The sequence below is a fragment of the Lipotes vexillifer genome, unplaced genomic scaffold, assembly GCF_000442215.2.
Source record: "Lipotes vexillifer unplaced genomic scaffold, Lipotes_vexillifer_v1.1 scaffold382, whole genome shotgun sequence".
Lineage (NCBI taxonomy): Eukaryota > Metazoa > Chordata > Mammalia > Artiodactyla > Lipotidae > Lipotes > Lipotes vexillifer.
Window position 1 is genome coordinate 4,963,640 of NW_006780611.1, and position 16,502 is coordinate 4,980,141.

At 59.9% G+C, this 16,502-nt stretch overlaps 1 protein-coding gene across 1 annotated transcript in view; it reads right to left on the bottom strand.

The window, feature by feature from the left end:
- Positions 1-16,502, bottom strand: part of PRR5 (proline rich 5) — a 26,800-nt gene that overhangs the window by 1,674 nt on the left and 8,624 nt on the right. Inside the window, exons 2-7 of the mRNA XM_007454090.1 lie at positions 14,287-14,367; positions 11,739-11,784; positions 10,178-10,235; positions 5,346-5,437; positions 4,783-4,923; positions 509-644 (exon numbers count right to left, since the gene is read on the bottom strand). Coding sequence (XP_007454152.1) covers positions 509-644; positions 4,783-4,923; positions 5,346-5,437; positions 10,178-10,235; positions 11,739-11,784; positions 14,287-14,367 — 554 coding nt within the window. The remainder of the gene's footprint in view (positions 1-508; positions 645-4,782; positions 4,924-5,345; positions 5,438-10,177; positions 10,236-11,738; positions 11,785-14,286; positions 14,368-16,502) is intronic.

Genomic DNA, 16,502 nt, shown 5'->3' on the forward strand with positions numbered 1-16,502 from the left:
TGAACCCTCAGGACCAAGAACAGGGGCTGGTGCACAGTAGGTGTTCAGCTTACAGTGCTGAATGAACCGACGAGGCCAGGCAGCCCCAGGACGCCCAGCCATGCCCACCTCACAACCCCTCCACACCCCCCGTGAGTCCCCAAATAAGCCAGGACTTCTTGGGCTCTGGGCCTTTGCACGTGCTAGGTCCTCTCCCTCGTCAACTCCTGACTTTCAGGACTGAGCTCGGATGTGACCTCCGTGGGGGCTGCCGGGGCCTCTGCTGGGCTCTCAGGGGAGTCACTGCAGCACCAGTTGTGACGTCAGCCCTTGAAGGAGGGACCCCACGTGACCCACCGTTTGCCCGGTGCCCCGCACACAGCACGGCCGGTGGTTGCTCAGGACAGGTTTGCCGTGGCTGCACATCTGGTTCTGCATGACTCCCCTGGGAGGCCTGGGCCCCCACCCGGGCAGAGATGGATGGGGCCAGGGGTCACCCTGCTCCCACCCACGCCCAGGAGACGCCTACCCAGGATGCAGGAGTGTGTGTAGGCACCCTCGCTGGAGCAGAGGCCGTAGGTGCCCAGGTAGGGCGACACCACCTTCTGGATCAGCGTCTCCAGGCGCAGGTAGTCCTTGGTCACTCCCCGGGACTCGTGCACCCCCTGCAAGAGGTAGGGGTGTGGGGGTCCGCCGGTCGGCCTGTTCCCTGCCTCCCTAGCCCAGCCGTGCTTAGCTCAAAGGCCACCACGAACGGCGCCCTCCCCCTCCCCCGGGGTCCTGGCTCCCGTGGCGGTGGCCTCGCACCCTCCCTTCCCAGCGGTCTCTCGGGTTGGGGCCTCTGAGCCACCCTCCTGCTTTAACGCCCTCGTGGCTGCCCCGCTGCACACAGAAGCCGGCGTGGCTGGAAGACCATGATGCCTGCGGGAAAGGCGTCTGTGGCCAAATTAGGCTGGGCACCCTGCACCTCTCCCTCGGGACAGTTGTGTGTCCCCTTCCATGAGCTGGCTTCCCAGAGGCTCTGGGCAGTCCTGGGGGGCCAAGCTCAAGCACCTGGACCCGCACCCTCACTCCCTCGCCCCAAGGAGCGCTGTAGGCAGGACAGGCTGCCCCCTGGGCCAGGCCCAGGTCCAGGTCTGTATCCAAGCTGGGTGGGGTCAAGGCCCGTCCACCTGATAGAGCCGCCCCTCCCCCTCCCACACTGCCTCCCCTGCCAGCTCCCTCCCTCATTCACAGCTTTGAAGGGTTTCCCACCCCTCCCATCTCACTGGAGCCAAAGCCTGGAAAATGAGGCTGCCCACGGGACAGCTGTGGTCTTGCCCACTCAGCTGTGAGCTGACCAGGAGGCAAGCCCTGGGTCCCCAGTACCCCCGGCAGAGGGCTGGGCACACAGCAGGTTTTTAGTGAGTGCTTGCTGAACGAATGATGTCTCTGAACGAATGAATCATCCTCAAGGGGCTGCCGGCAGTTAAGAAACAAGATACACCCAGGTAAACGTTAAACGACGATTCAAGGCAGCGAGAACCCAACTCTGTGCTGCCTACAAGAAACCCATTTCAACTATTAAAGACACACACAGACGAGAAATAAGAGAGTGCAGGATTATATGTGGTAACACGGATCATGGATCACAGATCACGATAACACAGATCACAGCAGGAGTAGCCATGTCAATTTCAGACAGGACAGACTACAGACCAAAGAAATTTATCAGGGATAAGGAAGGTCATTACCTAACGGTAAAGAGATCACTTCTCCGAGGTGACATAACTATCCCTAATGTGTACACACCTAACACAGAGCAGGAAACTACGGAGGCAAAAAGTGACGGGGCTGTGAGGAGAGACAGAGAAATCCATTCTCCTAGTTGGAGGCTTCAGCACCCCTCTCAGAAATAGATCCAGCAGGCAGAAAATCAGGAAGGACACAAATGAACTCAACAACACCATCAATCAACTGGATATAACTGACATCTATAGACAACTTGTCCAATGGCAGAATCCATATGCTTCTCAAGCTCACGTGGGACATTCTCCAAGACAGACCACATTCTGGGCCATAAAACACACCTCAACACATTTAAAAGAACAGAAATCGTACAATGTCTGCTCTCAGACCACAAAGAAATTAAGCCAGGAATCCATAACACAATGATAACTGAAAACCCCCAAACACATGGAGATTAAACAACTCACTTCTAAATGACACAGGGGTCAAAGAAGAATTTGTAAACATTCTGAATTAAATGAAAATGAAAACGCCAACGTCCAAATTATCAGGATGCATGGAAGCAGTGCTTAGAGGGAAATTTATAGCACTGAATGGATACATTAGAATATAAAAAGTCTCCGAGCAGTCATGTAAACTTCCCCCTTAGAAAACTAGACAAAGAAGAGCAAATTAAGTAAAAAGTAAGACGAAAAAAAATAAGCATCAGCAGAAATCAACGCAATTGAAAACAGAAAAATGGATGGAGAAAATCAACAAAACCAAAAGCTTTGAAAAGATCAATAAAATCCACAAGCCTCTAGCCAGACCAACTAAGAACAAGAGAGAGAAGACCCAAATGACTAATATAACCGAAAGAGGGGACATCACTACAGACTCCATGGATCCAGCTGTGTTTGAACAAGGAGGGGGTGCCCCTGGAAGTCATCCAGATGAAGCTGAAGGAGCCGTCCCCGCCCCCAGCAACAGTGCCGTGGATGAGGATGACGTTACTGCTGAGCTGTGCTGGGTGTTTCACAAACTTTATGTCCCTTCATTCCCAGAATTTGTTTCTGGTGTCTGGTCTCTGCTCCCCATTGCACAGTAAGGAAATGGGGGCCCCGGGGCTGCATTATTCGTGTACGCTCAGATGCAGGGCTGCTACTCAGCTTCTAGGACCCCGGTGAGAAGGAACTTTGATTCTGCAGGTGAAGCATGGGGCACATAGTAGGCCCTCAAAAGGTATGCTGACCAGTAGCTGTGGCCTCAGATCCATCTGGGACTTGAAAACAGTGGGGACAAGTTCACCGCAGGGCTGGGACAAGGCCATTCAAAGTGGAGGCCAAGGCGAGAGAACAAGGTTGAGGTTGGGGGTAGGGGTCGCACCCAGGAGGGGTAGAAGGACACTCTGGGGGAAAATGGGGCCAAGCCCAGAAGCTGCATGAGGCACAGCGACCACCAGGGGGCAGCACCACCCCGGCCTGGCCGCCACCCAGGTGCTGTTCATGGGATCAAGATGAGACCTTATTCCTTGGCTTGAAATCCCAGCCTCATCACTTGCCGCCCCCAAGAGGAAGTGCACCATGGAGGACTTTGTGTCGATTTCTCCTCATTATCCTTCGAGGAAATAGGCCAAGGGATGCAATGTCCCGCCAGTCGCTGCCCTGCGTGGCCGCCAGGGTGACCATCGGCTCCCAGCAAGTGTAGCCCCTCGACCCTTCTAACGTCCACATTCATCAGCCCCTTCTTTGCTCTGGAATCTTCAACTAGCTGCCCTGGGCCCCAGGACCAACCTCACAGACATAAATTTAGAAGGACTTCCACGTGCATGGGTGGGTTCAGGACCATGAACAGGGGTGGGAGCCTGTCACCCTCAGGGAAGGCCAGGCTCCCGGCCATCACAGCTCCAGGAAAGCGAGGACCCTACTTCCCAACCTGTAAAATGGGGTGGTTGATGGTGCTCATCCTGGGGCTGTGACAGTGAGAGAGGCTGGCAAACTGAAGGGTGCCGTGCCCGCCACAGGGCTTGGCGTGCAGCAGTTTGCAGAAAGGTCCTTCAGAAATGTCTGGAACTGCTGTGGGGAGTGGGAGGCGGTGGCCCCCAACCCCAGTGACTGACCGCTGGGGGAGTAAAGGCCTGGCCCTGCTGCCCTCGAGGGACACTCCATCTACACTCCTGGGCTCCCTGTGGGCTCCCGGGCCGGCCTTCTTGTGAACGAACCCACACCTTTGTCCAGCTCCTTCTCAGCGCCCCCCCCCCCCCCCCTCCTCGATTTCTCCTCATTATCCTTCGAGGAAATAGGCCAAGGGATGCAATGTCCCGCCAGTCGCTGCCCTGCGTGGCCGCCAGGGTGACCATCGGCTCCCAGCAAGTGTAGCCCCTCGACCCTTCTAACGTCCACATTCATCAGCCCCTTCTTTGCTCTGGAATCTTCAACTAGCTGCCCTGGGCCCCAGGACCAACCTCACAGACATAAATTTAGAAGGACTTCCACGTGCATGGGTGGGTTCAGGACCATGAACAGGGGTGGGAGCCTGTCACCCTCAGGGAAGGCCAGGCTCCCGGCCATCACAGCTCCAGGAAAGCGAGGACCCTACTTCCCAACCTGTAAAATGGGGTGGTTGATGGTGCTCATCCTGGGGCTGTGACAGTGAGAGAGGCTGGCAAACTGAAGGGTGCCGTGCCCGCCACAGGGCTTGGCGTGCAGCAGTTTGCAGAAAGGTCCTTCAGAAATGTCTGGAACTGCTGTGGGGAGTGGGAGGCGGTGGCCCCCAACCCCAGTGACTGACCGCTGGGGGAGTAAAGGCCTGGCCCTGCTGCCCTCGAGGGACACTCCATCTACACTCCTGGGCTCCCTGTGGGCTCCCGGGCCGGCCTTCTTGTGAACGAACCCACACCTTTGTCCAGCTCCTTCTCAGCGCCCCCCCCCCGCCGCTTCCTTCTCCCTCCCAGGTTTCTCCTGGGGGTCCCTCCCCACCCCCGCCCTCCCCCACCGTTGAGAAGTCACATGGCCCCACACCCACATCTCAGGCTCTGTCTCCGGGGAGCCTGTGCCCGTCACCGGGCTGAGCGCAGCCCCCACGGGCCCCGCGCACCTGCAGCACCAACAGCATCTGCACGACGGCGGGGGGCACGCGGGCGTGCGCCCGGGCCAGCGCGTCCTCCAGCTTCACACTGAGGGTGATGATGTTCCGGAAGTGCAGCAGAGCCAGCTGGCGCACCGACGGCTCCTTGCCCTGCAGACGTGGGGGCCGCCGCTATCACGTGAGACCCTTGCTCCCCTGCCCCCACCAGTTCTGGGGCCAGATACAGGGACGGACCACTGACCCCCAGGTCCCCTTCCACCCCGTCCTCCTCCCCAGATGACCCTCGTTCTGCGGAGAGAGGGCCCCACGCGGCTCCCTCAGGCAAGGGAAGGGTGACTGTCACGCACAGAGCCCCTACTGCGTGCCGGGCACGGCCTACTGTGTGCTGCTAAGGGCTTCCCAAGGCTCTTGAGCATGGAGCTGTCCTTATGCCCGTCTTGGGGGTGGGGAGCAGGTTCTCGGAGGTCCGGGGGTGAGCGCAGGCGCAGATGGCCCACACGTGGCAACAAGGGCAGAGGTGTGCCCACCCCCAGGCCGGGATCGGCTGTCCCTGTGGCCCAGGAGCCGCTCACCTGCACCGGGTAGAAGACGGCCTGCAGCGTGGGCAGCACGTCGCTGAAAAAGAAATCCCAGGTCTCTGCCAGCGAGTCCAGCAGCTTCTGTCCTGTGGGCACAGGGACCATCACCACTACCCCAACGGGCGCTGGCAGATGCTTCGCGCCTTCCCAGGTCGCGAGTCACCTCTCCTGGCAGCAGGAGGACGCGGGAGCTGAGGGCCGGGCCCTGGAGGGCCCCCCCACCTGCCAGGGTTATGGGCCCGGACGCCCAGCTTCACCCCCCTGAGCCTCAGCTGCCCCACTAATAAAACGGGGCTGTAGCGGGGTGAACCCCTCAGAGCCGACAGGAGGAAAGGAGATGAAGCAGGGCCTGGGGCAGAGAGGTGCCGGTGGGTCCGTTTCCTCTGCACACAAGCCCTACAGGCACAGCCCGACAGGCGCTCCACTCACACCCTTGTCTCGTGCACCCTCTCCCTCCTTCCGCCCACCCATTGGTCCGTCCCTCTGTCCACCCGACAGACATTCACGCAGCAGCCACGCTGTGCCAGGCCTGGCACTGGGGACCCAGCTGAGCCCAAAACTACCCCAGTCCCACCACGTGACAGGGCAGCAGGACAGTGAACAGCCACCCTGGCGAGGGAGGAGTGACCCCCACCGGGCAGATGAAGTGCCTGGGCCTCAGAGAGGTGCGGGTCTCTGCCTCAAGGGCCTGGGTCCCCACCACCCAGGCTGCCTGGGGTGGGATCTGGGGAGCCAGGGAAACCGCATCCAACAGTAGCAATTGTCCCAGGTACGAGGGGGTCACGCAGGGAGAGCTTCCCGGAGGAGGTGATATCCAAGCTAATTCAGGAGGACCGTTTTGCCTGGTGGACTGAAACCCTTGGCACAGGAACCATGGAAATACACATGTGGAAAGCAGGCATTTGGACAAGCTCTGTGGGCCTTTCTGCCAGCTCTGGGGAAGCAGAAACCCCAGTCACAAGGTGGACAGACCCTGGGGGTGGGGACAACTGAGGTGCCCCCCAAGCCGGCTCTGCGCTCCCCTAGGAAACGCCAAGTGCTGAACCCTCAGCCCCTCTGCCTGGAAGGAGCGGAGAGCTGGGATGAAAGGCTGCTGGGTCAGGATAAGCAGGCCTCCGGGACATGTCACCGAGGCCTCTGCTGCTTGGCGGGACCCCACCTGGAAGGCAGACTAGCAGTTGGCTGGAGAAACACGGCCGTGGTGGCGGGCATCTCCAGGAGTGGAGGGGCCAGGGCCACGGGCTGGCCAGCCTCCCAGAGCGCACCGCCCATGCCCGACTCCTCAAGGTTTCCATGGGAACCAGGAGGTCGGTCAAGGGCCTTTGCCTCTTGTGCTCCCTTTTCCTGGGCTCTGAGCCCCCCACCCCTCCCATAAAGCCCCCGGCTCTGTGTAGGTGCCGGGCTCTGGGAGGGGAGCCTGGTAGGGGTGACCGTGGAGAGGGCGGGTCCACCTTTCCATGCAGCCCGTCTGCTGGCACTGGAGCACCCTGCCTGGCGGCCAGCTCCTGGTCCGACCGGGGGCCCACACCTCACACCGGGCTCTATGGAACCCAGGACGGTGGGTGCCCGCCACCCGAGGAGCTCTGCCTGCATACAAAGGTCCCTTGAGGTCCCCGCCGTCACCGGCGAGAAGAAAGGCCGCTCAGTTCCCCGGGCGGCCGTGGGGCGGCTCTGGGCGCGGGCCAGGTGGCGTCTGCGGAGCGCAGGCTGCTCTCCAGCCCGCGGGGTGGAAAGGGGATGTCGTACAGTCCAGGCCCCGCCAGAGCCACACGCCGACCAAGGGGCCAGGAAGCTTGGCTCCATGCCCTGGCTGGGCTCTCTGCTGCCCGGGAACTGCGGTCTGGGGACACCAGGGTCGGCAGGGGTGAGTCAAGCACACAGCGTCGAAGCCCCGCACTGGGGCCCCAGGGAGTCCCTCAGCCCCAGCCTCAGTGTGGTCCTCTGTAAAATGGGTGTGATCAACGTGTCCACACTCAAAGGCCAAAAGCTACCCTGTAGCAAGTGCTCAGCTGTTAGCCTGGCACTGACTAGCGGCCCGCATGGTCTGAGGCCGCGCCGACGCTCAGGAGGACCCACGCCACCCAGCGGCCGTGCCCTTGAGCTGGATCTCCCAGGATGGGGCGTGGGTCAGCCTGTCTGTCTTCCTTTCTTCAGTCTGACTGTGCAGGCCCTGGAGACGGGAATGCACCAGGCTGATCTCAGCTCAGATCTCAGTGGTGACCACAGGGCAGTTGGAAAGGCCACAGCAGGGGCTTGGAGGAGGGTGGCCAGGCTCGGAGGCGAGCGTGTGAGGGCTGTCGCAGTGCAGTTTAGTGGCCTGACCTTAACAGGCTGGGATTCCTGCAGGACAGGCAGAGCCCAGGGCCCAGAGCCTGCAGAAACCCCGGACTCCCCGCTCAGAGTCCCAGAGCGTCTGGCTGCTGAGAAGCTACCCCCGCTGCAGCTGAGCCCACCGAACCACCACCTCGAATGTGGCCCCAGGGAGGGAGGCCTCCACCTCAAGGCCCCTCCAGGCCTCCCACTTCCAGGAATCACTGTGCTCGGGTTCAAGGCCTTGCTGGAGGCTGGAGCGGGGCAGGTGGCCACGTCCTGGGCTGCCCCTCGTGGGGCTACCCACCACCTCCAGCAGAGGCACGGGCTGAGGACATGGCTGGCCGCGGGGAGTAGTCTTAAGGAAGAGCTCTCCCTGGGACCCGGTAGTAGGCAGAACGGGGAGGCTCCCAAGGCAGCCCCTCGGGGTGTGATGTCAGCCACTGTCCCCACTGCATTGGCTGAAGGGGGGCAGATGTCCTCTCGATGTTTCGAGGCCTGACTCAAAGGCTGCTGCTTCCATGCAGCCCTCCCTGACTGCCAAGGTGGAACTAGCCCTTCCTTCCCCAGGGCTTCCCTTCACTTTGACATTCATCACAGTGGACTCTCACTGTCTGGTCCATGTCTGTGTCCCCAGCTGGGCTGTGAGCCCCTGCCAGGCAGGGCCTAGGTCCATCTCCAGGTCCCCAAAGGCTACCTGGGGCCTGACCTGTAGTGAGCACATGGGCGGGGCCTGTCTAACCCCCTGTGCTAAGGTGCGGACAGAGGGAAATGACAGTCTGTGGCTGGATAGGAACTGGAGGCCGGGCCCCCTGGCCCCCAGCCTGGGGCTCTGTGCCTGTCCCTGAGGCCAAGGGCGGTTGGATGGGGTCGGTGCTCCCTCCTGGGTGGCCTGGCGGACATGGCCACGGCGGGCAGGACTCCACCAAGCCACACAAAGCGCCTCTTCTCCTACGGTCCCAGCTCCCCTGGGCCGGAGCTGGTGGGAGGGCAGGCACTGCCGGAATGTGCTGAGTTGGGAGAGGGGCGTGCGAGGGCATCTCCGCCAGCAGATCCTCCTGCTGGCTTGGTGCCGCCCCCTCCAGGAAGCCCGCTCGGACCCCCAAAGGCCTGTGCCTCCTGCCCCCACGTCTGTGGTTCTCACAGCCCTTCTCAGGCTCCTGCCTTGGCTGCTTCCCCCCGACACAGGCAGAGGCGGTGCAGGAGGAACACAGGACGCGTGGCTCTGAGTTATGCTGAGCACCCCAGGCCTCGGTCTCTGCCTCTGTGAAATGGGCTAAGACCCGTGCTTTCCAGGGTCACTGAGAACTCGAGGAGGAACCTGGAGCAGCAGAGAGAGGAGTGCAGGCTCAGGAGCCGGGCTGCCAGGTAGGGCTGTGTGGCTCAGGCGAGTTACTCAGCCCTTCTGTGCCTCGGTCTTCCCAAGTGCTCAGTGGCTACAACAGCGGAAACTTCTTCACAGGGTTGTGGGGTGACCTAGGAGTCAGGCAATGGAAACTCTCGGGACAAGCCCAGCAAAGAGCGAGGACATGTGGGGGCTGGTGCCTGGCGCACAGAGGGAGGGTCGTGACCTGCACAGGGCCTGACACACAGCGGGCCCAGGGCAAGATGTGCCGGTTTGAGCTCCGTTCCCCCCATAATGTGATTTCTCTCTACACCAACTCACTCCTGCCAGGAAGTGTACACACAGGGCTTCTCGCCCCCAGCCCAGGGACACAGGGAGCCCAAGGGTTCCGGGACTGGGCACATCCTGCCAGGGCTCTGGGCCTGGCAGGAGACAGCAGCCGGCCAGGGCCCTCCCTCTTCTTGCTGAGGCCCGAGCTGGGCAGCGAGGCCAGCTGTGACTTGTGGGCCTGCCCCTAGAAGGGCAAAGGGGGTGTGCTCTGGAGTCGGGATGCCCTGGGTTCGAATTCCACCTCCACCCCTTACGTGCACTGTGGCTATGGACAAGTTGAGGGCCATCGCTGTGCTGTCCCCCAGCTGTGACATGGGTACAGTGACCCAAAGGCCTCACAGGGTAGGTATGAGCATTAAAAGAGAAAACTTGCCCAGAAGGCCCCACACCAAGCCTGGGCCCCAAACCCTGGCAGGGAACCCACATCCGCTGGTCCACCAGGTGGCAGCTTCCCCCGGGTCTAGACCAGTTCCCCTCTGGTCCTCAAAGATCCTGATGGGGGTTCTCCCAGGCTGCTGGGACGGGGTTCACGGGGGCCAGAGGCCTCATGGGCAGTGAGGTGAAGCAGGGGCCTCTTCTCCCAGACACCCCTCAGCCCTCCTGGGCCCCAGCAAGATGGGGGGCAGATGCTCTTCCCAGCAGGGTCCCCTCCAGGGGTCAGATCTCAGCCCTGTTGCCCTCGAGGCATTGCTTCCGCCCCTCTGGACTCTCTCGACCAGAAGGGCCACACCACCCACCCAGAGCCCCAGGTGGAGCCCAGGTAAGGCCACGGTTCCCAGCGGCCACACCCGCGAGCAGCGTGGCCCGGCCCCCGGTCTCGGCAGTGGGCCGCCAGACTCACCTTCATAGAAGCGGATCTTGTCTCGCAGGATCACCATGCCTTTGGTCAGCAGCTGGTTCTGCAAGGCACACATGGAGATGCTGTCACCGCCCCGGGGGTACCCAGGGCCCCCAAGGCTCCACCAACAGGCAGCTGAGGCCCAGAGAGGGAAGGACTCACCGACATCCCAGTCCAGTTGTTGCAGAGCTGGAACCTCAGCTCCCCGGGCGCACGCGGGCAACTGACCCAACCAGGCTGTCCCAGATAGGAGGTGGTGCAGGGACCCCACCCTCACCGCCCCCAAGAGACAGGCCAGGCCTGGGCCTCCTGCTTCAGGCTGAGCGGGCGGGCAGGCAGCTGCCCCCACATCCCACAAGGAAGGAGGGACTTTCAGGCAAGAGGGGCCCCGGGGCCAAAGGCCTGGCTTGAGCGCTGCCATCACCCACTGCCATGAGGCTCAAAGTGCAGCCCCCCTGCACTCTCACGCTGGGCGTGGCTGAGTGACACCACGTGGTCTCAGCAGCAGTCATAGCAGCCAGAGAGTGGAAACAACCCGGGGACCACAGACGGACGGATGGATAAGCAAGACGTGGTCTCGCCACACTGTGGAATACTATTTGGCCGTAAAAAGAGATGAGGTTCTGATACAGGCACAACATGGATGAACCTCGAAAACTGTGCTCAGCAAAAGAAGCCAGACACAAAAGGCAATGCGCTGTGAGATCCCACTGACATGAAATATCCACACAGGTAAATCCAGAGAGACAGAAAGTAGACTAGTGGTGACCTAGGGCTGGGGGAGAGGGGAATGGGGGTTACCTATCTACAAACATGCGGTTTCCTTTTGGGGTGACGAAAAAGCCCTGGAATTAGCAGTGACGGTTGCCCAACTCTGTGAATACACTAAATACCACTGAATTGTACACTTTCAGTGGGTGTGCAGTATGGTTAGGTGAATTACACCTCAATAAAGCTGTTAAACTAAAAAAAAAACCACCCTAAACCCAAAGGATGGGAGGAGCCGCAGGCTGGTCCTCACTTCACCCTCTCCCAGGAGGGTGGGCACCACGCTCCGAGCCTGCGTGAGGATGCCCCTGCCTGGAGCACCTCCGCCTTCCTGTCTGTGCGACCTCGGGGGTCCTCTCCCCTCCCCGAGCCCCAGGGTCCCACGTGTTCATCCACTTTGCAAGCCTGTGGCCGCAGCGCCTGGGACAGCTCAGCCTCGGCGACACTGGTGCCACGCTAACATCATCACCATGCGGCTCAGGGCCCTGGGGTTTGTAGATGACCCACCCGTGGGCTCTGGGGACCCACACTGATGCTCCAGGAGGAGGTGGACAACTAATCACAAAACTGACCTCGAGCCGCGCCACGTGCCAGGCAGAGCGGTGAGTCCTCACCTGCATCTCATCGTACAGCCTACCCAACAACCCACACTGGCTAGACGGGGGAAACTGAGCCATGGCCAGGCGGAGACCTTGAACCCAGAGCTCCACGTACCCACCGGGAGCCAGTGGCCCCTACCCCTGCCCTTTCTGGCCAGCTCAGGAAGCAGCCCCTCAGGAGAGCACAGAGCACCCACCTGTAGGTACTCCGTGAAGGGCCCCAGCTCCGTCTTCAGCAGCTGCCTGTGGGCGGGAGGACAGGGCAGAGGGAGGGCAGGAGTCAGAGACCCCACGGTGCCAGCGAGGGCTGGGGGCTGGGCTGGGGGCCGCCTGCAGTGGGAGACCCACCCCCTTAGCCCAGTGACGTGAAGACGTGACTAGATATTTCTCCAAAGATACACAAATGGCCAATAAGCACGTGGGGAGATGCCCCATCATGAGTAACCAGGGAAACACAAACCCAAACCCCGAGATGGCACTTCACCTCCACTAGTGCTGTTAGAATCAAAACCCCAGGCAGAAAAAAAAAAAGCCGGGCAGTAACAGGTGTTGGTGAGAAGGTGGGGAAATTGAACCCTCATACACGGCTAATGGGAATGTAAAATGGTGCAGTCTCTGTGCACAACAGCTGGGCGGTTCCTCAAAAGATTAAAGGTAGAGCCGATATATGACCCAGTAATTCCACCCCTAGGTGCAGACCCGAGAACAGTGAAAACGCAGATCCACACAAGGTCTCCTACACAGATGCTCCCAGCGGCACTGTTCACAACACCCAAAAGGTGGAAACAACCCAAATGTCCATCAACAGATGACTGGATAAACACAGTGGTGTTTTTCACACAATGGGGTATTTAATCTGGCCATAAAAGGAAATGAAGCGCTGATACCTGCCCCAGCCTGGATGACCCCCCGAGTATGGAGGACCATTACGCTGTGAAAGAAGCCAGATGCAAAAGGCCACACGTATGTAATACGACTCCATTTATATGAAATGTCTAGCATAGGCAAATCCATGGAGACAAAGTTGACTGGTATCGGCCAGAGGCTGGCTGCTGGGGGAGGACGGGTAACAGGGAGTGACCGTTTAGGGGTACAGGCTTTTTTTGGGGTGGGTGGTGAGAATGTTCTGGAATTAAATAGTGATAGTTATACAAGCTTGTGAATGTACTAAAAACCACTGAACTGTACATTGTAAAAGGATAAACTGTATCTTAAAAAAAAAAATCTATGTCTATATATCTATTTGGTGGTGGCCTGGGGCTGGGGGGAGAGGAGAATGGGGACTACCTGTCTATAAATATGGGGTATCCTTTTGGGGTGATGAAAAAGCCCTGGAATTAAAGACAGTTGCACAACTTTGTGAATACACGAAACCACACACACACTCACACACACACACACACACACACACACGTATATAATATGGCAGAAAACAAGAATGACAGCCAGACATCAGTCTTGTTACTCTGCACCATCCCCGGCCCTTGTCATGGCTGGGCAAAGCCGAGGGATGCAGAGGCATATTAGGAAAATGGGGTTCCTGGGGCCCCACCCGAGTGGCCACATGAGCCCAAAAAAAGCAGGACCCCCTGCAACGGTCACACACATCGGGCCTGGGAGAGGCAACAAGCCCCTGCTGTGACCGCAGGCAGCCCCTTTCCCTCCCTGGGCCTCAGTTTATCTGTCTGTAAGGGCCATTTTAGCCATTTAGGGTTGGAGTGGGGGGACCCTGCCCCAATTACCCTTTTAATCCTGCCCCAAGCTGATAAGGAGGTTTGCTGCCTATTTTTCCCAGATATTCTTTTGCTGTAGGGACAGGGTGGCACAGGCCAGGGCGTGAGGGAGAGAGCACAGAGGTAGGAAATGCCTCCTTGCGGCAGCTGTGACCCCGGGCAAGTCTCTCGACCTCTCCGAGCTTCAGCCTCCTCCACTAAAATGCAGGACTAATGCCTTGGCTTCGCAGAGTCCCTCAAAGCTGGTCCATCCTGGGCCCGTTCACAAGCGCTCAATTCTCAGCTATTCACAGGAAATGAGGGGTAGTCGGCGGGGCTGTGACTGCTTTTCTGGGAACAACACTCCCACCATTAGGCAGGTGGGTCCTTCCTCTGTTTTTTTTTAACTTTATTTATTTATTTTTGGCTGCGCTGGGTCTTCATTGCTGCGCGTGGGCTTTCTCTAGTTGTGGCGAGCGGGGGCTACTCTTCGATGCGGTGCGCGGGCTTCTCATTGCTGTGGCTTCTCTTGTTGAGGAGCACAGGCTCTAGGTGCGCAGGCTTCAGTAGTTGTGGCTCGCGGGCTCTAGAGCGCAGGCTCAGTAGTTGTGGCACACAGCCTTAGTTGCTCCGTGGCATGTGGGCTCTTCCCTGGGCCAGGGCTCAAACCTGTGTCCCCTGCGTTGGCAGGCGGATTCTTAACCACTGCGCCACCAGGGAAGTTCCAGTCCTTCCTCTTTTAACAGAACAAATACACTTTGTGATGCTTAACATCAACGCCCACCATGTGGGCGTTATCTTGAGCCACTGTCCCAGTCCTTCCCTGTTTCCCCTGAAAAGGAGTCTTCAGGAGGGTGAAGGCCACAGGACAGGGCCTGGGGTCAAGGCCCACGTGGTGGTCACCGCTCACCTGGGCTCTAAAGGCGGAACCTGAGGCTGGTGGACCCACGGGGGTGGTGGGCAGGCCTCCCACCTGGCACAGCCCTCCCACCACTTACAGACCCAGGCCTGGATGGGACAAACGACCACTCACCGGACGCCCTCGTTGAGGCTGAAAAGCTCCTGGTCGGGCAGCCCCTTGCGCTGGAAGACGGCGACCACCCCGTTGTGGATGCTGTGTGGGGGACGGAAGAAGCGCTGCTGTCCAGAGGCCCCAAGGCCCCTCCCCTCCTTCCCTCTCCCTCGGAGCCCCCCCCGCTCTCCTCGAGGAACAGAAGGGGCCCGGTCCGAAGCAGGGCGCCAGTCCTTTCGCTTTGAAGGCAGGCCTGGAGCACAGGGACCGGCCGCCCCATCGGACCCCATCTGCCCCAGAGCCTCAATTCCCATCTTGAGTGCCAGATCCTGGGCTCCCAGCCCCGGCCTCCCTGGAGCCCCAGCCCCCCTGGAGCCCCAGCCCCCCTGGAGCCCCAGGCCTGTCACCGGTCACCTCTCCAGGCTGTCCCTGGGTTACCTTCCACACACTCTGCCTCCAGGCCGGAAACTAGGGGACACCCTCTGATGGTCTCTCGCACCCCCAAACATAACCAAGTCCAACTGGCTTTCTCACCCTGTGCTTCCAGGTGCCCGTGAGCCAGCAGCGCCTGCCTCACTGAACTGGGTACCTGTTATCTGCACCTGGCCCCACTGGGGAAGCTGCCCTCACCACAGGGCCTTTGCACATGTCCTTTCTTCTGCTTGGTCCCCACCCTCACCCCCCACTCCTGTCTACGTGGATCCTTCCTTCAGGTCACAGGAGGTCACAGCGTTTACAACGCTTGTCAGTGTGCACCTACATGTTTATCCGTGATTCGTTTGATTGGTTCCCACAGCTACCTATAAACCTCAGCGCACAGGGCCCTGTGCCGTCTATGACTGTGTGCTCTCACCTGGCTCAAAGGAGCAGCCTGGTAGTTATCTGGTGAATTCATCCTGACTCTCCCTGGCCCTCCAGATCCAACAGATCCTGAAGCCCCACCAATCTCTACCCCCTAGATCTCTGCTGCACCCTTCTCTCTCCTCCATGCTCGCCTGACCTCTGATCCCATAGGTACCTTCTCACTGCACTCACTGCCCCCTGCCCTGGGCCCTGCAGGTATAGCCCAAGGCCTGAATGTGGCATTCAAGGTTCGTCTGGAATGGTCCCTCCCCACATTCTTGGGCACCCAATGCTCACAGAGTACTAGAGCCGCCAGGGGAGCCACACCTCAGGGTCTTTGTACCCACTACCCTTCCTACCTGGGGGGGGGGGCCTTATGCTATCTACTAGGCAAGTAGCTATTCATACTGGAGCCCTGGCTCAGAGGCCACTGCCTCCAGAAGCCCTCCTGACCGCCTCCCTTCCCCGTGCAGACTTAGGTCCTGGCACTCTGCCGATTTACTTTCATGTTAGCCCTCACCACCAGCCATAAGCTCCTAAGGGTGAGAACCAGGTCTGGGTTGCTGCTCTAAACTCACCACTGCAGACGAGCTGTGTGATTCTTGGTGTACAGGGACAGCTGGACACGTGCTGCCGTTCACATCATGGAGTAGGCGGGGGCCACCAAGCTCCTGCTGCCCCTGTCTGCTCTCACCAGCTCCACCCTTCCCAGCAATGCGGACTGGCCGCCCACTTTGCAGATGAGGAAACTGAGGCTCAGAGGGACCAAGCTCTGGGAGGCCTCAGAGCTCACCCAACAGCTTCCCTCTCTCCCCACGGACCCAGGTGTGGGCAAGGCTTCCAGCTCCGCACCCTGGAAGGGGCAGGGCAGGGTCAGGGCCCCGAACCCCAGGTGGGTGAAGGCAGCTCTGAGCAGTGCAGGGACGCGCCCCAGGGGTCCACAGCTGGTCCCGACCAGGCCAGAGGCCTAGTCACCTGACCCGACGATGCCTGACTACCCAGACACCTGGTGTTGAAATGTTGCTTATTCGCATGTCCAGGCACACACGCACTCTAACTTCTGTTTCCTGCCTGTGAAATGGAGACCGCGAATGTGCCCGCCCCCAGGTTGCTGTCAGGATGAAAGCCCGGCCAGCGCCGAGCCTTGGTTTGTGGTCACGGCCGGAACTGTGCTCAGCTCTGTCAGAAGTGCCTGGTGAGGGCTTCCCTGGTGGCGCAGTGGTAGAGAGTCCGCCTGCCGATGCAGGGCACACGGGTTCGTGCCCCAGTCCGGGAAGATGCCACATGCCGCGGAGCGGCTGGGCCCGTGAGCCATGGCTGCTGAGCCTGTGCGTCCGGAGCCTGTGCTCCGCAACGGGAGAGGCCACAGCAGTGAGAAGCCCGCGTACCGCAAA